This window comes from Lissotriton vulgaris, chromosome 1_2 (genome assembly GCF_964263255.1).
Source record: "Lissotriton vulgaris chromosome 1_2, aLisVul1.2, whole genome shotgun sequence".
Classification (NCBI taxonomy): Eukaryota; Metazoa; Chordata; class Amphibia; order Caudata; family Salamandridae; genus Lissotriton; species Lissotriton vulgaris.
Genome location: NC_141686.1, coordinates 122,476,004 through 122,498,283, shown reverse-complemented (window position 1 = coordinate 122,498,283; position 22,280 = coordinate 122,476,004). Strand labels below are relative to the sequence as shown.

The window sequence follows — 22,280 nt, the reverse complement described above, 5'->3', positions numbered from 1 at the left end:
CTGAGAGGTTCATGAGGACCCTGAACAAGGTCATCCGCATCGCCCATGATAAAGGACAGTCAGTGGAGATGGCCATCTTCACATTCCTCCGAAGTTACCGCCAGACCTCGCACTCCACCACGGGGGTGGCCCCGGCCCATCTCCTCCTAGGACGAGTGGTGACTGATTCCATTCCTCATCATCCCCAATGGTCACCTGTGGTGGCGAATTAGGAGGTCATCGCAAGGAAAAGAAAGGCTACGTTCGTCAAGATCAGCCAGAAAAGAAGGGCGGCGATACCCCGATTTCACCAAGGAGATGTGGTGCTTCTTCGCAACCGAACAACCAGTGGCAAGTTCAGGCTCAACTACGAGAAAGGACCGTGGCGAGTGATTGGAGTGAAAGGCACCCGTCTCACTGTGATCCGAGGACGAGAGACGGTAACTCGCAATGTATCTCATTTCAAACATTTTCATTCAACGACCACCGAATCTGGCCCTCTGCGGAGTGTTGACAGAACTGAAACTGCAACTAACACATCCGGAGCTGGATCAACACCCAGTCACGAGGTCATTCCGAGTAGCGATCTGAGAGCAGCGAGTGAAGAGGTGGGAGGAGACGCCTAGGCCCTCGAGGAGGTACCATATCCGGAGGGGGCCGACAGAGAGGCGCCAGGTCCCGCCTCAGGAGCCGGAGCGGAAATGCTGAGTCAAAGGGGGTCGCAGCACCGGCTGAGAAATAATCCCACCCCCTCCTGCCGTCTACGCGACTATTTCACGTAAGACTGTTCCTAATAACTATTCGTGTAAAAGCAGTGTTTATAAGGTTGCCGCCACATGGTAACGCTGAAGGCATCCACAGATAAATGTTATACAAGACTATTTGAGGACGTTTGAGTTGGGTTTTTGCTATGTTTGGTTTTTCCTTGTTTTAGGAGGAATGTTATGTTCCTGGAGGCACGCCCCTGACGCCCGGAGCGTCCAGCGTTGAAGTCATGTGACTCCCTATAATAAAAAGAGGTCTCAGATGCGCGCAGACCGAGCCACCAAGTTATTCCCAGTGTCCGACTCAGTTATTTATAGGGCCACGTGTCAGGCCTAGTTACTCACAGATGCCCCGGAGTGTAGGTCCCAGATCAATATCCCTAGGGCAGTCACTTCCTTACTACAGGACACAACAATATGGTGTACCTATCCCATAGGAGCCTGCACTCCATCTACTCAACTGGGGATCACTGATGCCTCTGTTTGGTGTTGTGACTGCTGACTTTCTGCATCTGTTATTGACTGTACTGCAATTATACCTTATTGGAGGGAAGTGCTGTCCCATATCAATTGCATTACTGGCTGGGACATCCCCCGGTGGATTCTTCAGTATGTGCTGGGACAGATCCCCGATAAGCCAAAAAAGAAACTGAGAAGGAGATGCACTGTATTGGGCTGACTGTAGCAAAACGGCGTATAACGAACAGCTGATTCAGTCCCCGACCTCCTACTCTTGAGACCCGGAAAGGAGATCTTCTTGAGTGGGCAGGGGCTGAAAAGGCTCATATGAGGAGAACGCTTAGGAATGAAAAGGTGGCTGATGCCTTGCTGGCGTGGGGTGCTATGACACTACAACTACTGGAGCCCTTCGGCGAGATGGAGAAGGTGGAGACGAGGGAACTTACTATTCCTCACAATATTTCATGATATGTCGTCAAAATTAAATGTAATTGTGCTTTTGTAGCAGAATGTTGTTTGCTGGTCTTTAGTATGACATTTTTGTTTTGATTTCAAGAGTTTTTATTAAAGAATATTTTTTCTATTACAGTACAGTAGTGATGCTAGTGCAGTACATTGATTTTTGACGCCTTCTTGGTTACATTAGGCTTACTGCTGCATAGGCTAGTTTCAGCTGTGGTTATGTAGAGCCCCAAGAAGAGGGTGGGTTGAGGAAAGGGGGTGAGAAGAGAGGAAAGGGGGAAGAGCTGAGCATAAGAGGGACTGGAGGGGGCATGCTTGATTGTGGTCCTCTTGTAATTTGTTGTTTTTGAGGCCTAGTGGACAGTACGCCTACGGAGGTTTGTGCGACCCCAATTGTGCATCTAGTGCGGCCCACATCTCAGTCCTAGCTGTGTGATTGGGCAACATTTTTTCTGTGATGTTGTCGGATCCTCTGAGGAAGGTGACCCAGTTGACCCATCCTTTGAATGTGGCTTTGGCCGTGTTTTTCCAGTTCGCTAAGATGATTTTTACCGCCGCAGTAAGTAGGAGGTCCACTAGGTCTCTGTCTTCCTTACTTCCTAGGTCTGGTGCCATGAATGCTGTGGCTAGTCCTACGAACCCTGGCTGTATGCTCCTCCCCACTACCGTGTTAATGAGGTCTCTCACCTTCCCCCAGAATGTTTTGACCTTAGGGCACGTGAAAATGAGATGTTCTAGGTCACCTTTGCTTTTGTGGCAGTTCCAGCATGATTCACTCGCGCATATACCAATTTCTGCTAATCTTGCTGGGGTCCAGAATGCTTTGTGTAGGAACCAGTATTTTGTTTGTGCTAGCTGCGGTGTGATTTTGTTTTTTGTGGCTGACTCCCACAGTCATGTTTTTTCCACCTCACTGAAGTGTCTGCTATTCATTGTTTCCCAGAAGGATAATGATTTGGAGTTTAGGTTGGACATTTTGGGGCTTAGAAGCTTGTATATGTGAGCTGTCTGGTGTCCGACCTTGTTGTCTTAGTTAGGTTCGCTTTTGTTATGGCTGTCCTTATTTTGAGGAACGTGTAGAGTTCTATGTCCAGTAGATTATATGTTAGTTTGAGGGTGTTAAAAGTAAGTGGGGTGTTATTCTTTTCTAGTTGTGATGGAGTTGTGATTCCCTTCGTGAGCCAGACCTCGTTGTTTAGTGTTCGCCCTTTATATTGTATTCTTGTGTTGAACCATATTGACTCCCATTTGGTATTTCTGATACCTTTCTCCATCCGCTTGTCCACTCTTAGCAGGGCTGTTTTGGTGTTCCTGATGATGGGATTGTTTGCTGCTGGGTGTTTGTTTGCTGAAAGCATCGCTATAGGGTTTAACCCGTCTAGGATGTTCTTTTCTAGCTCTAGCCACACTGGTGCATAGTCTTGTGTTTGAGCAATCCAGAAAATACCCTGCTTTGCCAGGCATGCCATTTGGAAGGTTTTGAAGTTTGTGATGTTCAGTCCTCCCAAGTTTTTATTGAGTCGCAGTTTCTGTAAGCTGATCCTGGGTTTCTTTCCTTTCCATACAAACTTGTTTATCATGTTGTCGAGCTTCTTATGGAAATCATCCGTCATTGTCAGTGGTAGCATGCTTAGTATGTAGTTGACCATTGGTGTTATCATCATCTTTATTGTTTCCACTCTGCACCACCAGCTGATGTATTTAGGGGACCACAAGTCTAGTCTCTCCTTAACCTTCTTTAGGGTGGTCTCTTCGTTGTGGTCAAGGGTTGCTCTCAAGTCTCTGCCGAAGAGGAGGCCCAGGTATTTCGGGGGTTTGGTTTGTCATGCTAGCCAAGAGGATCCTAAAACTGTTTTCATTGTATGGACGTTCATGGGTTTGCCTTCTGATTTGTCCCTGTTCAGTTTATCCACTATCCACTATCCATTAGTGCTGCGATGGAGGTGGTTGGTTCTTTTGTCGTGATTAGTACGTCGTCAGCGTACGCTGCCAGTTTCACTGTGTTGTCTTTTATTTGGACTCCTCTTATGTTTGGGTTGTTTCTTATCATGACCAGCAGCGGTTCTAGTGCCAGCAGGAACAGGGCGGGAGATAGCGGGCATCCCTGCCTTGTCCCCCTTTCAAGTATAAATGGCTCCGATGAGCTCCCATTCATGACTACTCAGGCCTTGGGCTCTTTATACAGTGCCATAACCATGTTCCTGTATTTGGTACCTAAGCCAAATTTCTCCATACATCGGTCAAGGAAGGGCCAGGAAACCCTGTCGACGGCCTTTTCCGCGTCCAGCGCGATCATATTTGCCTGGTCAGTGCTCTGTGCCATTTGGTTGATGAGGTGGCAGAGGAGTCTGGTGTTGTCTTGAGATAGCCTGTTCTTAAGGTAGCCTACCTTTGAATTGTGGATAAGGTGGGGCAAGAGCCCGTTGAGTCTGGCCGTGAGGATTTTGGCGTTGATTTTGCAGTCTACGTTGATGAGCGACATTGGCCGGTAGCTCTGCGGGTATTGCGGGTCTTTGCCTTCTTTGGGGATAAGTATGATATTTGCCTCAGCCATTGAAGCAGTCATTCTTCTCTCGCCGATGCAGTGAGTGAGGACTTTTACTAGGGTGGATTTGAGCGGCTGTTGGAATTTCTTGTAGAAATCTGCCGTGTAGCTATCAGGCCACGGTGCTTTGTTTACCTTTAGTGCTGTTATTGCCATCTCTATCTCTGTTCCTGTGATGTCTCCTTCTAGTATTTCCCTTTGTTCCGCCGTTAGCGTGGGTAGGCTAATTTTGCTTAGTAGAAAGTTGGTGTGGGAGCACACTGCTTCACCTCCCAGCAGGGTCGCCCCTAAGCATCATGATAGATGTAGTCCGACAAGCGAGTACACTTGCAAAGTCTTTAGAGTGTTTCACCAGGTGGGTGCAGATTAGTGCTGGCCATCTCTGGACACGTGTTTCTAGATTATTATCTGTCATCAGCAGAGATTAGGCATTATTTGGGGTTGCTGAGCAGGCTGCCGTATCCTTGGAACGTAGTATCTCTCCAGGCGCGCAGGTGCCTCTCCACGAGCTCGTCAGCCCACAGCGGCTCGAGGGAGCCTTCAAGTAGAAAGTTGGTGTGGGAGCACACTGCTTCACCTCCCAGCAGGGTCGCCCCTAAGCATCATGATAGATGTATTCCGACAAGTGAGTACACTTGCAAAGTCTTTAAAGTGTTTCACCAGGTGGGTGCAGATTAGTGCTGGCCATCTCTGGACACGTGTTTCTAGATTATTATCTGTCATCAGCAGAGATTAGGCATTATTTGGGGTTGCTGAGCAGGCTGCCGTATCCTTGGAACGTAGTATCTCTCCAGGCGCGCAGGTGCCTCTCCACGAGCTCGTCAGCCCACAGCGGCTCGAGGGAGCCTTCAAGTAGAAAGTTGGTGTGGGAGCACACTGCTTCACCTCCCAGCAGGGTCGCCCCTAAGCATCATGATAGATGTAGTCCGACAAGCGAGTACACTTGCAAAGTCTTTAGAGTGTTTCACCAGGTGGGTGCAGATTAGTGCTGGCCATCTCTGGACACGTGTTTCTAGATTATTATCTGTCATCAGCAGAGATGAGGCATTATTTGGGGTTGCTGAGCAGGCTGCCGTATCCTTGGAACGTAGTATCTCTCCAGGCGCGCAAGTGCCTCTCCACGAGCTCGTCAGCCCACAGCGGCTCAAGGGAGCCTTCAAGTAGAAAGTTGGTGTAGGAGCACACTGCTTCACCTCCCTGCAGGGTCGCCCCTAAGCATCATGATAGATGTAGTCCGACAAGCGAGTACACTTGCAAAGTCTTTAGAGTGTTTCACCAGGTGGGTGCAGATTAGTGCTGGCCATCTCTGGACACGTGTTTCTAGATTATTATCTGTCATCAGCAGAGATTAGGCATTATTTGGGGTTGCTGAGCAGGCTGCCGTATCCTTGGAACGTAGTATCTCTCCAGGCGCGCAGGTGCCTCTCCACGAGCTCGTCAGCCCACAGCGGCTCGAGGGAGCCTTCAAGTAGAAAGTTGGTGTGGGAGCACACTGCTTCACCTCCCAGCAGGGTCGCCCCTAAGCATCATGATAGATGTAGTCCGACAAGCGAGTACATTTGCAAAGTCTTTAGAGTGTTTCACCAGGTGGGTGCAGATTAGTGCTGGCCATATCTGGACACGTGTTTCTAGATTATTATCTGTCATCAGCAGAGATTAGGCATTATTTGGGGTTGCTGAGCAGGCTGCCGTATCCTTGGAACGTAGTATCTCTCCAGGCGCGCAGGTGCCTCTCCACGAGCTCGTCAGCCCACAGCGGCTCGAGGGAGCCTTCAAGTAGAAAGTTGGTATGGGAGCACACTGCTTCACCTCCCAGCAGGGTCGCCCCTAAGCATCATGATAGATGTAGTCCGACAAGCGAGTACACTTGCAAAGTCTTTAGAGTGTTTCACCAGGTGGGTGCAGATTAGTGCTGGCCATCTCTGGACACGTGTTTCTAGATTATTATCTGTCATCAGCAGAGATTAGGCATTATTTGGGGTTGCTGAGCAGGCTGCCGTATCCTTGGAACGTAGTATCTCTCCAGGCGCGCAGGTGCCTCTCCACAAGCTCGTCAGCCCACAGCTGCTCGAGGGAGCCTTCAAGTAGAAAGTTGGTGTGGGAGCACACTGCTTCACCTCCCAGCAGGGTCGCCCCTAAGCATCATGATAGATGTAGTCCGACAAGCGAGTACACTTGCAAAGTCTTTAGAGTGTTTCACCAGGTGGGTGCAGATTAGTGCTGGCCATCTCTGGACACGTGTTTCTAGATTATTATCTGTCATCAGCAGAGATTAGGCATTATTTGGGGTTGCTGAGCAGGCTGCCGTATCCTTGGAACGTAGTATCTCTCCAGGCGCGCAGGTGCCTCTCCACGAGCTCGTCAGCCCACAGCGGCTCGAGGGAGCCTTCAAGTAGAAAGTTGGTGTGGGAGCACACTGCTTCACCTCCCAGCAGGGTCGCCCCTAAGCATCATGATAGATGTAGTCCGACAAGCGAGTACACTTGCAAAGTCTTTAGAGTGTTTCACCAGGTGGGTGCAGATTAGTGCTGGCCATCTCTGGACACGTGTTTCTAGATTATTATCTGTCATCAGCAGAGATTAGGCATTATTTGGGGTTGCTGAGCAGGCTGCCGTATCCTTGGAACGTAGTATCTCTCCAGGCGCGCAGGTGCCTCTCCACGAGCTCGTCAGCCCACAGCGGCTCGAGGGAGCCTTCAAGTAGAAAGTTGGTGTGGGAGCACACTGCTTCACCTCCCAGCAGGGTCGCCCCTAAGCATCATGATAGATGTAGTCCGACAAGCGAGTACACTTGCAAAGTCTTTAGAGTGTTTCACCAGGTGGGTGCAGATTAGTGCTGGCCATCTCTGGACACGTGTTTCTAGATTATTATCTGTCATCAGCAGAGATTAGGCATTATTTGGGGTTGCTGAGCAGGCTGCCGTATCCTTGGAACGTAGTATCTCTCCAGGCGCGCAGGTGCCTCTCCACGAGCTCGTCAGCCCACAGCGGCTCGAGGGAGCCTTCAAGTAGAAAGTTGGTGTGGGAGCACACTGCTTCACCTACCAGCAGGGTCGCCCCTAAGCATCATGATAGATGTAGTCCGACAAGCGAGTACACTTGCAAAGTCTTTAGAGTGTTTCACCAGGTGGGTGCAGATTAGTGCTGGCCATCTCTGGACACGTGTTTCTAGATTATTATCTGTCATCAGCAGAGATTAGGCATTATTTGGGGTTGCTGAGCAGGCTGCCGTATCCTTGGAACGTAGTATCTCTCCAGGCGCGCAGGTGCCTCTCCACGAGCTTGTCAGCCCACAGCGGCTCGAGGGAGCCTTCAAGTAGAAAGTTGGTGTGGGAGCACACTGCTTCACCTCCCAGCAGGGTCGCCCCTAAGCATCATGATAGATGTAGTCCGACAAGCGAGTACACTTGCAAAGTCTTTAGAGTGTTTCACCAGGTGGGTGCAGATTAGTGCTGGCCATCTCTGGACACGTGTTTCTAGATTATTATCTGTCATCAGCAGAGATTAGGTATTATTTGGGGTTGCTGAGCAGGCTGCCGTATCCTTGGAACGTAGTATCTCTCCAGGCGCGCAGGTGCCTCTCCACGAGCTCGTCAGCCCACAGCGGCTCGCGGGAGCCTTCAAGTAGAAAGTTGGTGTGGGAGCACACTGCTTCACCTCCCAGCAGGGTCGCCCCTAAGCATCATGATAGATGTAGTCCGACAAGCGAGTACACTTGCAAAGTCTTTAGAGGGTTTCACAAGGTGGGTGCAGATTAGTGCTGGCCATCTCTGGACACGTGTTTCTAGATTATTATCTGTCATCAGCAGAGATTAGGCATTATTTGAGGTTGCTGAGCAGGCTGCCGTATCCTTGGAACGTAGTATCTCTCCAGGCGCGCAGGTGCCTCTCCACGAGCTCGTCAGCCCACAGCGGCTCGAGGGAGCCTTCAAGTAGAAAGTTGGTGTGGGAGCACACTGCTTCACCTCCCAGCAGGGTCGCCCCTAAGCATCATGATAGATGTAGTCCGACAAGCGAGTACACTTGCAAAGTCTTTAGAGTGTTTCACCAGGTGGGTGCAGATTAGTGCTGGCCATCTCTGGACACGTGTTTCTAGAATATTATCTGTCATCAGCAGAGATTAGGCATTATTTGGGGTTGCTGAGGAGGCTGCCGTATCCTTGGAACGTAGTATTCCTCCAGGCGCGCAGGTGCCTCTCCACGAGCTCGTCAGCCCACAGCGGCTCGAGGGAGCCTTCAAGTAGAAAGTTGGTGTGGGAGCACACTGCTTCACCTCCCAGCAGGGTCGCCCCTAAGCATCATGATAGATGTAGTCCGACAAGCGAGTACACTTGCAAAGTCTTTAGAGTGTTTCACCAGGTGGGTGCAGATTAGTGCTGGCCATCTCTGGACACGTGTTTCTAGATTATTATCTGTCATCAGCAGAGATTAGGCATTATTTGGGGTTGCTGAGCAGGCTGCCGTATCCTTAGAACGTAGTATCTCTCCAGGCGCGCAGGTGCCTCTCCACGAGCTTGTCAGCCCACAGCGGCTCGAGGGAGCCTTCAATTAGAAAGTTGGTGTGGGAGCACACTGCTTCACCTCCCAGCAGGGTCGCCCCTAAGCATCATGATAGATGTAGTCCGACAAGCGAGTACACTTGCAAAGTCTTTAGAGTGTTTCACCAGGTGGGTGCAGATTAGTGCTGGCCATCTCTGGACACGTGTTTCTAGATTATTATCTGTCATCAGACATGGCCCGAAACCCGGGCCATGTCTCGGGTCTAGAGATCTTCACAACAACAAGTACTTACTTGCACCTACTGAGGTGAACCACTTACGAACTATACGTACCAGAATCCTTAGGGGCGATCCGGAGGAGGGGCTAGCGGTGTGCGATCCATTGCGGCTGATTCTACAAATGGGCTCCCTTGAGCCTTTAAGCTGACGAGCTTCTGGATGACGCACCTGCGTGCCGGTTAGGCATCAAGGCCTGTGACGGTTGCTTGGCGGCCTTCTTTTCCACCCCAACTACGTTCTCTACTGATGAGGGAAGATATCCTGAAACCCGGGCCATGTCTCGGGTCTAGAGATCTTCACAACAACAAGTACTTACTTGCACCGACTGAGGTGAACCACTTACGAACTATATGTACCAGAATCCTTAGGGGCGATCCTGAGGAGGGGCTAGCGGTGTGCGATCCATTGCGGCTGATTCTACAAATGGGCTCCCTTGAGCCTTTAAGCTGACGAGCTTCTGGATGACGCACCTGCGTGCCGGTTAGGCATCAAGGCCTGTGACGGTAGCTTGGCGGCCTTCTTTTCCACCCCAACTACGTTCTCTACTGATGAGGGAAGATATCCCGAAACCCGGGCCATGTCTCGGGTCTAGAGATCTTCACAACAACAAGTACTTACTTGCACCTACTGAGGTGAACCACTTACGAACTATACGTACCAGAATGCTTAGAGGCGATCCGGAGGAGGGGCTAGCGGTGTGCGATCCATTGCGGCTGATTCTACAAATGGGCTCCCTTGAGCCTTTAAGCTGACGAGATTCTGGATGACGCACCTGCGTGCCGGTTAGGCATCAAGTCCTGTGACGGTTGCTTGGCGGCCTTCTTTTCCACCCCAACTACGTTCTCTACTGATGAGGGAAGATATCCCGAAACCCGGGCCATGTCTCGGGTCTAGAGATCTTCACAACAACAAGTACTTACTTGCACCTACTGAGGTGAACCACTTACGAACTATACGTACCAGAATCCTTAGGGGCGATCCGGAGGAGGGGCTAGCGGTGTGCGATCCATTGCGGCTGATTCTACAAATGGGCTCCCTTGAGCCTTTAAGCTGACGAGCTTCTGGATGACGCACCTGCGTGCCGGTTAGGCCCTGATGAGGGAAGATATCCCGAAACCCGGGCCATGTCTCGGGTTTAGAGATCTTCACAACAACAAGTACTTACTTGCACCTACTGAGGGGAACCACTTACGAACTATACGTACCAGAATCCTTAGGGGCGATCCGGAGGAGGGGCTAGCGGTGTGCGATCCATTGCGGCTGATTCTAATTTTGCTTAGTAGGTCCTCCCCCCCGTCTGCTACTCGGTTCTTGTCTGCCCTGTACAGTTCCTCATAGAACTCTTTGAAGGCTTCCAAGATCCCTTTGTTGGTCGTTTATGATTTGTTTGCTTTGTCTGTTATCGCCGCAATTGAGTGTTGTCTCTGTTTTGCTTTCAGGTATGAGGCTAACGCCTTCCCTGCTTTGTTGGCGGAACAAAGGTTTATGGATTTGTACTTGTTGATCCATGTGCCAGCTCTTTCGCTCAGTATCTTGTTGAGCTCGTATTTTTTCCTTGTTACGTCTGTCAGTGTGTTTTTGTCAGTGAGGTTTGCACAGTGTCCTTTTTCTAGGTCTCTGATCTGTTCCTCGAGCTCTGCTATTTTCTTGTTTCTTCCCTTTTTTATTCTGGCTTTGATGTTTATTAGTTTGCCTCTTAATGTTGCTTTTAGGGCATCCCAGAGGGTGCCTTTGTTAACTTCTGTGTTGTCAGTGAAGGTTAGGTATTCTTTAATGGTTCCTTCTATTTCCGTTATATTCTCTGGGTGCTGCAGGATATCACTGTTGAGTCTCCGTCTGTGTGTCGGCGTGTCGTTGTGTCTGCCATTTATTGAAAGGGAGATGTGTGCGTGGTCTGAGATGGTGATTGGGGCTATTTCTGTTTGGTCAATCAGGTGCGTGTGTGAGGCTGACATTAGTATGTAATCTATTCTGCTGTGTGAGTTGTGTGGGTGCGAGTAGAAGGTGTATTCCCTGGCAGCTGGATGTTGCAGCCTCTAAGGGTCCCTGAGTTGGAGTTTGGTGCATATGTTCCTAAGGATGTTTAGGTTTTGCGAGTCGTGGCTCAGTCTATATGGATGTCTGTCAGTGGCCTGATCTAGTACTTGGTTCATGTCTCCCTCCTGCAGAAGGAGGTCCTCCTGCGGAAGATCGCCTAGTTTGGTGTCTACACTATTCCATAATTCCTTATCATCTGAGTTAGGCCAATATATGTTGGCAACGTGAATCGTCTCTTCCCCTCTCTTTAAGCTTGTCACAAGGAGTCTACCATTGTTGTCTGCATAGCTGTCCTGTAGTATCAGGTTCGCTCTTTTGCTTACTAGTGTGACAACCCCCCTTTTCTTCTGTATGGCATGTAAGCAGAAGACCTCGCCTATCCACTTTGCCTTGAGCCGTTGTGCATCCTCCTCCGAGATTCTAGTCTCTTGGAGGGCGTACATGTCTCCTTTCAGTTTCGCCAGGTAATCTAGAGTCTTCCTACGTTTTATTGGGTGGTTGAGGCCTTTCACGTTAAGGGACACTACCTTAAGGTTCGAGTTTAATTGACCTTGTGTTGGGGCTGTCATGGCTGTTTTTTGTTTTCGCTGTTTTGCTTGGTGTGATCCGGTTCATCTGTCTCTGTTGTCTGACGCTCATCTGACCCCCTTAGGATTGTGCCCAGATTTGTCGACTAAGAGGTTTAGGGCTGTGTGTTTGGCCTGTGATATTGCCCCCTGGATGAGAAGTGGGTGCGGATAGGAAAGTAAAGATAGAAAAGGCATGGAAACAAAGAAGTGCATATGTCTGTACTGGAATTAACCAGGTATCTCCTTAGTTCGCTGGGCTAGTCAAAAATCTGAGTGCCACGTCTGTCAGTGATCTTCATTCTCGCTGGTCCTGCGAAGCTGAAGGTGATACTGTCTTTCCGTAGTTTGTCCCTCAGGGCCAGGAACCTTTTCCTTGTTTCCACCATGTGTAGAGAGAAGTCTTGCGTTATGACGATCTTCTGGCCATTCACTTTCAAGTTTTGCCCTTTCCTGGCAAAGGCGAAGATAGCTTTGGTGTGGTTGGCACGGAGCGGCTTGCATATGATTGGCCTAGGTCCTCTACTCTGTGGGTTTTTTGTTGCTGGGACTCTATAGGCCTTGTCTACTTCAAATGGCCTATCGAAGTTCAGACCTGTAAGCTTTGGCAGGAGGTCTTCTAGTAGGGCTGCGCACGAGCCTAGGGTTTCTTCTTCTCCCTTTGTTACGCCCAAGAGCCTTATGTTCCCCTTCCTGCTCCGGTCATCCTGATCTGCCAACAGTTTCTGCAGATTGTAGGTTGTTTTGGCAGCTTGTCCCAAGTCTATTTGTGCTCTGTGGGTGGAGTCTTCTAGGTCGCTAACCCTTTTATCCACAGCATTGATTCTGTAGTTTGTCTTGGATTGGTCCGCTCTTATAGCTGCCAGCTCAATTTACATGTTATCAATTGTCTTTTTCGTGGCTTTGGTTAGTTTGTTCCCTTTGTTGGTTTTCTTTAGGAGTGTATCTAGTGTTGTCTCCTTTTTGTTATCGTTCTTAATCTTGGTTGGTGATTCCGAAAGGTCCTTCCTGATCTTTTTGATGTCGCTGGTGTTCTTATCATCTCGTCCTGCCATGGTGTCAAAACCTCTTCTGGCCAGAGGGGTGTGCAACCTGTCGTCTCTTTGTTGTTTGACTGGGTTGCCTTTTGACGCTTTTTCTGTGGTTTCCTTGTGCGCGGGTGTTGTATCCATGCGGAATCTGCTTGGCCACCTGACTGTCCTGGTCCTAGTCTTCGCCCCCGCCAGCTCTGAGGACTTTTCCTGCCTTTGTCTTGGCGGATTGGGCCCCCTTCTTGTTAGCGTTCACCACTTGTTGTTACCGCTGTTTTGGCTAGTTGCATATGTGTGCTCGGGGCCTGCAGGTTTGCAATTGACCTTTTTCGCTTGCGCCGCTGCTCATCCGCCAGCTGTTCCACTGGGTGAGTAGCACAGCCCACCGTGCCTCCTCTGCGTGCTTGGTTCTGTTCAGTGGGTAGGCTCGGCGTCTCCTTGCAACTTGCCTCTTGCTTGTAGCTCTGCCAGTTCCTGCCCTGCTAATGACCTTCTTGGTCTAGATTCCGCTGCTGCACTCGATATGCTGCTTGTGGCGGACTTATGACCTCGGCCTGTCTGGTATCGCTCTCCAGTGCCTGCCGTCGTTGGCTTCCATGTCTGTGGTAAAATGGCCTGCGGTGTTCGCGTCTGTTTTTAACATCCGGGCATCTGAACTAAGATGGCCAGCCCCTGTATAGTTCCGGTTTCGTTTCATTCCCGGGCCGGTAGGGTCTTGCTCGTGGTAGCATGGTGGGTAATCTTTATGCGGAGTGCTGGGGGTTTTCCCTGTGACCGCTCTTTGTCTGCCTCTTGTTTTCCACTGTACCTTTGATCCCTCGTTCGTCGCGTTTGCTGAAAGTTCGCCTGTCACAAAATGGGCGCTCCCAGTGTGGGTTTCAGGTTTCGCCCGCTAGCTTTTGTTTTTGCTCTGCTTTGGGGGGTGCTCGCCTTGTTAAGTGTGCTTGGCCTGGATGTTGTTCGGGTCGGAGGGTTTTATTCGGGGTCGCTTTTTGTGCCTTCCAAAGGCTCGCGGATTCTGTGGTCAGAGTGCGCCCCTTCCGCTGCTTCGCCCATCTGTAAATGGCTGCGCCTAGTGAGGCTTTCAGTTTCTTTAGCGTGTTCCTATTCGGCTTAAGGGTGCACCCTAGCGCAGTGCTCAGCTCGGCTGCACTTACCGGCTCGTTAACTGTCTTCCGCTGCTGCCTGGTTACCGCTCGTCCTCTACTGGGCTGCCGGTGTGCTGCTCCCTACCGCTCCGTGTACCGCTTCTCGGCGCTCGCCCGAACCTTTTCTTTACTTTCTCGCTCGTTGCACCCTTCCGACCTGGAATGGTTCTTCCTTTATGTGCCTTGAAACTTCAGACACCTTCCCTCGTTCTTTATTTCTTGGGGTTTGGGCCAATTCGCCGCTATAATCGCCGTTAGTTACTCAGGGTGGTGGTGGCTCCGGACTTAGGCATCTATCCTCCTCACGAAAAGGGCATAGTGCAAGAGGGACTGCACTTGCAGGCCGGGTAGGTCCAGACGGACACCCTCCAAGTCGGTAGCAAGTTGAAGCCTAGACCCGGGAATCAGAGGCCCAGACAAGCGGTCCCTCCCCTCCCAGGAAAATTGAGGAGGCTGGGCCCATACTGCAAGAGAAATGTAAATAATGTAAATCGTTGAATGAGGAACAGTTGCTATGTACAGGAATGTTAACAAATGTGTAAACATGTGAAGTTGAATAAACTGCGACCTTTTAAGACACCAAAAGCAAGTTGTCAGTGGGGATTTTAAGTAAAAGGGAACGCAGTTTTGGTTGATTGCGGGCAGGAAAGGGGGAAGGGCGACCTGCCACCTGGAGGGGGTTGCGTAAAAAGTCAGCAAAAAACGTATATCGGCGAGCCATTTCCTGTGTGAGCCAGTCTCCTGCTAGTATCTCATTAGACATTGTTATCCCCCGAAGCATGCTAAAGTAAACAAGTTAATTGAAATCATTTTGAATATTGTCAAAATTTCTCTGGTGTAAATGGATGGCACCACCCCCCTTCGGGGAGTGGCGTCGTTAGTGGCAGCCAAAGGGCCGACCACAACAAGGGTCACTTCCGGGTCAGCTGACCCGGAAGTGCAAATAAGTGAGGGCCAATAGAATCAGGGCTTATAGACGCCCCGGAGGTAATAACAGGGCGCAAGGCTTAAAAGCCTGCGTCCATCTTAGGGCTCCCTCTTTTGTCCGCTGGCTGCCCCAGGAGTCGGACGTCGTGGGAAGAAGACAACGCTGGACCATCGCGTGGAAACGAGCAAGCGAGGGTCAATCCGACTTGTGGTGCAGGTAGCGGGCCGTGCAGTGTGTTGCGTGTTTGCGGTGGCTCGCATGCGTATTTGTAAAGCGTGCGAGTGAATTTAGAATTTATTTGTGCGAGGGGAGCGCATTGAGAGCGATCGAGTGAGCGGGTTTCAAGCGCGGTGAGTAGCGGCACACGTGGAATGGGGTGTGCGGCTGACGCGGCGAGTAAGGTTTTCTTTTACGCGCTTAAATCCCGGCGCGGTAATTCACCTCTAAAAGTGTTAACCCTGCAGTTAAAGGAACAAGAGGGAAGCGTTGTGGTCTGGGGCCCGGTGCGGCGAACTCTTAGGTATAATGAGGACTCCGTTTGTTACCCGCCTTATTAATCACCGTTATGCGGGCAGCGGGCAGCGGAGGCGCGGTGACCCGTTAATAAAAGGGTTATTGCTGAATTGATTGGAGTGAGAATGGAGCGTTGTGGTCTAGGGCCTGGCGCGGCGAACTTCAGTATAACGTGGATTCTGGTTTTACCCGTCTCTAATAATCATTGTTATGCGGGCAGCGGGGGTCCCTGGGTAAAGCCTTCTTTCGGCACATTTGGAACGAGAGGCTTCTCCCCCTCCACCTCGAGCCTTCGATAGCTCAGTTGGTAGAGCGGAGGACTGTAGTGGAGTGACTTAGGTCGCTGGTTCATATCCGGCACGAAGGATTTAAAGGAAACTAAGGCCATGCCATATTAATGTGCGGTGATTAAGGCTCGGGGGGCTTTTCCGTAGGGGATAACGTTATATATTTGTTCAAGGCACGTTAACAATATTATGCGCAAACCCATTCCATGGATGGTAAGGCTGGAAGCATGTAGCAGATGGGGGTAAGGAGTGAAGGGCAATAATTGTTCAGTAGAATTTTGGTCAGCATGCCCAGGGGGCAAGCGCATGCGCATGTACCATAACCTTAGTCCTTTGAAGTCAGTTCAAGCCACAGTGGCCTATGCCTGAGTGCAGAAGGTTCTGGTAAAATTGAACACGGTTTACACAGATGCCTGTATTGTTAGTTAAAGAAATTAACGCTTGTTCTCTTTAAGTGCAGGATGCCACCAAAAAGGTCACGGAAGGGCAAAGAGCCCTCAGCAAAAAATGACGAATATCTCGGTTTTACGGAGCTGCTGGAGTTCACGAGAGAAAAGGGCATGGACTGGGTGCTAAAGAACATGCGAGAGGGGGCTAGAGCAGACGCAAACCCTCAGGAGGAAAGAGGGAGGGGCAAGAGAGTGAGGCGTACGCCAGAGAGGTTTAAAGAGGCAACAAAAGGCAAGCGGCCCAGGGCGACGGAGCCCCAACCAGCATCACCAGGTGAGGAGGAAGTGCTAGAGACAATTGTTTTGAATCCAGTCGCGGATAAGGACAAGGACGGAATGGAAGGACAGAATGCTACTGTTAAGTCTACACAAATAGGAGGGGTCCCTGTCACTCATGTGGGGGTGCCCTGTTCACAGGGTGCGTTACCGCCGGTAGTGGCGCAACCAGGTAGCGGAGTGTAGCAAGTGTGGGTACAACCCGGAGGGGTCGCACAGTTACCGGGGATGCAATTATATGGTTCTCATGGTCAAGCAATTGGTAATGGCCCCATAAGCTCAATGATTCCCTCCATGACATACCCAACAAGTGCGGGGCCTGTAATGTTGAATGCTTACTCAAACGTAGGGTGTCCACCACAGGCACCAATAGCTAACACGGCTGCTGATTTCTCTGTGTCCCCTAATAGTCAGATGCAAGGGGGGACAGGGGGGCAACCGACTGGTCATCCTCTGTTAGCATTCAGCCCGTTAATGTTTGGTTCATCCTCGATGACCCTGTCGCCATCTACGGGAATCACCTGGCACGTGCCGGCAGAGATAAAAGAAAAAATACTCAGAGGGGAATATGTGGATGTGTTTGACCTCATTAATGCAGGGGTGGCGGCGGGGAAGTCCAAAGGGGGAAAAGAGGGCGAATATAGTCAAAAGAAACCATGGACAGAGTGGTCCATGAAAAACTGGATCACAGGATTCGCCATTTATGCCGCTGTTATACTTGAAAAATTTCCCGTGTTAGGTCCCCAAATGATGAGTTATATATCTCTGATACATGGTGCTGCAGCTGAGTTTCCAGGACTGGGGTGGTTAAAATATGATAAAATGTTCAGGCAAATGAAGGCAGTACACCCAGGTATATCATGGGACCAACGGGAGATCAACCTATGGCACAAAGTTTTTTATTATTCACCCTCAACGCCTAAGACTAGTTCCCCTGCTCAGAGTCAGTCCTTTCGGAGTGACAAGGGACTCAGCGATAAAAAACAGGCCTGCTGGCAGTTTAACAGAAATGAGTGTACTAGGGGAACCTCGTGCAGGTTCAAGCACTGCTGTTCGTACTGTGGGGGGACATCCCATCCAGAAATCAGATGTTTCAAGAAAAATGGAAATCCCAAAGAACAGCCCTCTCATACCACTCCAAAAGGAAAGCCACCCAAAACATCCGACAAGGCTCCCAACTCCCATTAAACGTCATGTGCTGACACACCTCCTTAGTAAGTATGACAAACTCGAGGAGGCTCAATTCCTACTTCATGGCTTTACATTTGGTTTCCAAATCCCGTCTTCAGCATCCCCTACCAAAATCCCTCCTCGCAATCAAAGCTCAGTGTGTCAGAACATGGAGGCAGCGCGAAGCAAGATCATGAAAGAGGTCTCCTTGGGGCGGGTCGCGGGGCCTTTCAAAAATCCTCCGAATTCTGATTTGGTCTGCTCACCGTTAGGTTTAGTCCCGAAAAAAGAGGTGGGTAAATTCCGCCTGATACATAATCTATCAAGCCCTCCAGGGTTTTCTGTCAATGATAAGTTAGACCCTGAGCTGTGCACGGTGCGATATACAACGTTCGACATAGCCATTGAAAAATTACAAGCACTGGGTGAGGGTGCCCTAATGGCCAAGGCAGATATCGAGTCAGCATTTAGGTTAGTTCCCGTTCACCCAGAAGATACCAGGCTGTTGGGTTTCACTTTCGATGATAAGTACTTCATAGACTTGTGCATGCCCATGGGATGCTCTATTGCTTGTGCAATTTTCGAGACCTTTGCCAGGTTCCTAGAATGGGCGGTGGAGCAATTCTTGACCTCAGACAAATCCCATGCAGTGGTAGACTACTTGGATGATTTTTTATTCATGGGCCCAAAGAGTTCCCAGTCATGCAGGAAGGCCCTGCTGGGCTTCCAGCAACTGGCGGGAGCCCTGGGGGTGCCATTGGCGTCTGAAAAAACAGAAGGACCAACGACATGTCTGACATTCTTGGGTATCGAAATTGACAGCAGAGTAGGTGTGTGCAGGTTGCCAAAGACAAAAGTAGATGCCTTCAAGGCGGCAATTGATAGCTGCCTGGGAGCAAAGAAAGTAACGTTACACCAGTTACAAGTCCTCTTGGGTCAACTGAACTTTGCCTTGCGGGTCATACCAATGGGCAGGGCTTTCTCCAGAGGTATAGCAAGAGCAATGTCTGGGTTGCGGGCAAAGCACCACAGAGTTAGGTTATCAGCTGAGGTGAGGGAAGACTTATTGATTTGGAAGTGTTTCTTGCAGGAATTCAATGGCACGGTGTTGTGGCGGTCCGCCAGCACTGCAAATGCTGATCTGGAACTGTTCACTGATGCGGCAGGAAGTATTGGTTTTGGTGCGGTGTGGGGCCCTAAGTGGTGCATGCAGCACTGGCCTGATGATTGGGTAGAGCGAGGTCTGACCCGTAACATTTCTTTCCTAGTTGTTTCCCATAGTGGTGGCGTTGCACCTGTGGGGGGATATGCTCTCAAACAGGCACATTGTATTCTGGTCAGACAGCATGTCAGTAGTGATGGTGATCAATAACCAGAGAGCAACCTGCACATGGGTGCTCCGTCTCTTAAAAGATTTAGTAATGAAATGCCTGAGACACAATGTCCATTTCACTGCTAGGCATGTTCCTGGGGTTGAGAATAAAGCGGCTGATGCATTATCTCGTTTTAAGTTGACAGAATTCCGGGCACTTTGGCCGCAAGCAGAGACGACAATGACAGCTTTCCCAGCGGAGCTATGGAAGCTTGGTGCCCCACTGCCTCAGAGTTGATAGCAGCATCCTTGGCCCCCAAGACTAAGAGTATGTATCAAAAGTCTTGGGAATGTTATGTGTCATACTTAAAGGGAGTGGGCCTGGTGGATGTTTTTGGGCCTCAGAGCGTGTTAGGCTTCATAGTATAACAGAAAGAGAAAGGGAAATCGGTGGCATTTATGAGGAGGCAATTATCAGCACTGGTGTTCTATGCAGGGTTGCAGGGAGTTACAGACCCAACTAAGGACCAGAGAGTGAGAAGAGCGATGAAAGGTTGGGAGCGTTTAGCGCCAGGGGCAAAGGACTCTAGAAGGCCTATAGATGTAGGGAAGTTGGTAAAAATCTTGGACACGTTGCCGCTCGTTTGTTTTTCGTCATATGAGACCCAATTATTTAGGGTGGCCTATGTGTTAGCTTTTTGCGGGGCTCTACGAATCTCAGAATTACTCCCGGCATCAAAAACGGATAGTGAGGGTGGCCTAAGGTGTTCAGACATTATAGAGTCAACAAATGTCCTGAGACTCAGAGTTCGAAGGTCAAAAACGGATCCTTTGGGTAGAGGGACCTGGGTACAACTGGGTAGAGTGGAAGGTAAGTCTTTCTGTCCAGTTAGCCTGATGAGAGGGTTTATGCAAGCCAGGCCCCAAGGGGCTGATGATAGAGTACTTGTTCACATGAATGGTCTGCCTCTTACCAGGTTCCAGTTTACTAGGGTGGTTAAGATGACCTTAGCAAAGATCGGGGTTGACCCGTCCGATTTCACATCCCATTCGTTTTGGGTTGTGCAGCAACGACTGCTGCTGGCCTGGGGCTGCCCGAGCTGGCGATTAAGAGGTTGGGTCGTTGGAAATCCGCTTGTTATGAACGTTATGTACGACCACAATTAGTTTAACAGCTTTATCTTTACTTTTCCGCTCCCTCTGCTTCAGACCGTATTTGTCACCGTGTTTCTTAATATTTACTATAGGTACCTCCCCTAAGAGAGTCCAAATATGTTGGTGCGGCCACTCCTACATTCGCAGGGCGGGAGTGACCTTCAAGGAGACGCTCGAAAAAAGGGTGCACATTGCGCAAGGATCTGATCATCATTGGGTGGGGATAGGCGGGCAGCTCCTAGCTGACGTCCCGAAGGACTTAAAGGCGGCCTTGGCCAGGGGCATGCCTTATCCAGATGTATTCGTGTTGCACTGTGGAGGCAACGATATGATTCCGGCAGGGAGGAGAGGAGTTAAGGAGTCCTTGTTTTCCACTCTAGCGGCGGTCAAAAATATTTTGCCTGAGGCTATTCTAATATGGTCGGAAGTATTCCCGAGGCTGGTATGGTCGCGGGGCGCACCTAGGAAAGCGGTGAATAGATCGATAAAGAGGTTAAATCAGTCAGTGGCGGAAATCCTGCAGAAATCCAGCATTAGAACTATTCGCCACAAGTTAATACAAACGTCCAGGCCGGAATTATATGCGGAGGATGGAGTGCACCTTTCAGAGGCGGGCACTGAGATATTCATAGAAACAGTCTTAGGAGCCATTGTCGAAGCTCTCGAGCGCGGGGGGGGAGGTCGAGTCCGCCAGTAAGCGCCTCGCCCTGTGGTGGGGTTCCGGACAAGAATAACACGGGAACTTCTTGTCCAGTGGCAGTTTTTACCTAAGAGCAGGTTCTTTCGAAATCATCATGGACTCCGGGCTGGCGGGAGAGTTGAGGCTGACCTGCTGGTGGCCTTGGCTTCTCCAGCCCTACCCCGGAAGCCGCTGGTTGCCCAAGTGGGGGCATATTATTCACCTGCGGCTCTGTTGACCGGAAGGGGGTTAACGTAAAGAGAGCAGGCTATCTGGGTTGTGGCCTGCTGGCGCAGCACTGAAGTTAAACCAAATGCCCATTGGAGAATGGGCGGTAAAAGAGTATATATGTAGATAAGTGTGAGTTTTAATGCTGTGATGTGAAAAGTAACTTGGACTATAAATAAAGAAATGGGGTCAATGAAGTAATTGACATGTGAAATTATTTAATAAACATACACACTGCCAAAATCAAGCAAGACTCCCGAGTTTAATTGTTGGAAGGGGCCTCCGGTTGTTGCATGCATTGGGCGGGGGGAGAGTGCACTTTGTATGCCATGTATGGAAGGCGCCACCCCCCTTCGGGAAGTGGCGTCGTTAGTGGCAGCCAAAAGGCCGACCACAACAAGGGTCACTTCCGGGTCAGCTGACCCGGAAGTGCAAAGAAGTGAGGGCCAATAGAATCGGGCTTATAGACGCCCCGGAGGTAATAACAGGGCGCGAGGCTTAAAAGCCTGCGTCCATCTTAGGGCTCCCTCTTTTGTCCGCTGGCTGCCCCAGGAGTCGGACGTCGTGGGAAGAAGACACCCACCCACCCATCCCTAAAAATTGGTCTTTCTGGCAGGGCAGTAGCGGGGTTCCGGACAAGAATAACACGGGAACTTCTTGTCCAGTGGCAGTTTTTACCTAAGAGCAGGTTCTTTCGAAATCATCATGGACTCCGGGCTGGCGGGAGAGTTGAGGCTGACCTGCTGGTGGCCTTGGCTTCTCCAGCCCTACCCCGGAAGCCGCTGGTTGCCCAAGTGGGGGCATATTATTCACCTGCGGCTCTGTTGACCGGAAGGGGGTTAACGTAAAGAGAGCAGGCTATCTGGGTTGTGGCCTGCTGGCGCAGCCCTGAAGTTAAACCAAATGCCCATTGGAGAATGGGCGGTAAAAGAGTATATATGTAGATAAGTGTGAGTTTTAATGCTGTGATGTGAAAAGTAACTTGGACTATAAATAAAGAAATGGGGTCAATGAAGTAATTGACATGTGAAATTATTTAATAAACATACACACTGCGAAAATCAAGCAAGACTCCCGAGTTTAATTGTTGGAAGGGGCCTCCGGTTGTTGCATGCATTGGGCGGGGGGAGAGTGCTTTTTGTATGCCATCTATATTATTTCGTGCAAACATGGGCGAATCCACTAAAACACTATTGGGCCGTTACAGAACTAATTCAGGTATGTTTCTGTGCATGTGATAAGCTGAAATTCCTTTAAAATCTTCTTTGTTTTTTAATTGATAGAAGCGCAGAGGAAGCGTCTTTGAGCCACTTCTTACCCTAAAAAACACGAAGCTGAAGCCTCCCACCTTCAACAGAACGAATAAATTCACTGCTGGCTTTCAAGCGATTGTTGATGCATATGGTGTAGGGAGCTACAGAGAAGTGAATCCAAGTAAGCCTTTAGTGTCCCAGTATGGCAGTAACATTGATGGTGACAGGGTGTTTCGAACCTACACAGAACCATTGTAATGA

At 50.0% G+C, this 22,280-nt stretch overlaps 1 protein-coding gene across 1 annotated transcript in view; it reads left to right on the top strand.

The window, feature by feature from the left end:
• The window catches only part of LOC147734664 (uncharacterized), a 5,992,067-nt gene that overhangs the window by 1,983,399 nt on the left and 3,986,388 nt on the right, over positions 1–22,280 (top strand). The window contains exon 11 of the mRNA XM_086952471.1: positions 22,050–22,200. Coding sequence (XP_086808597.1) covers positions 22,050–22,200 — 151 coding nt within the window. The remainder of the gene's footprint in view (positions 1–22,049; positions 22,201–22,280) is intronic.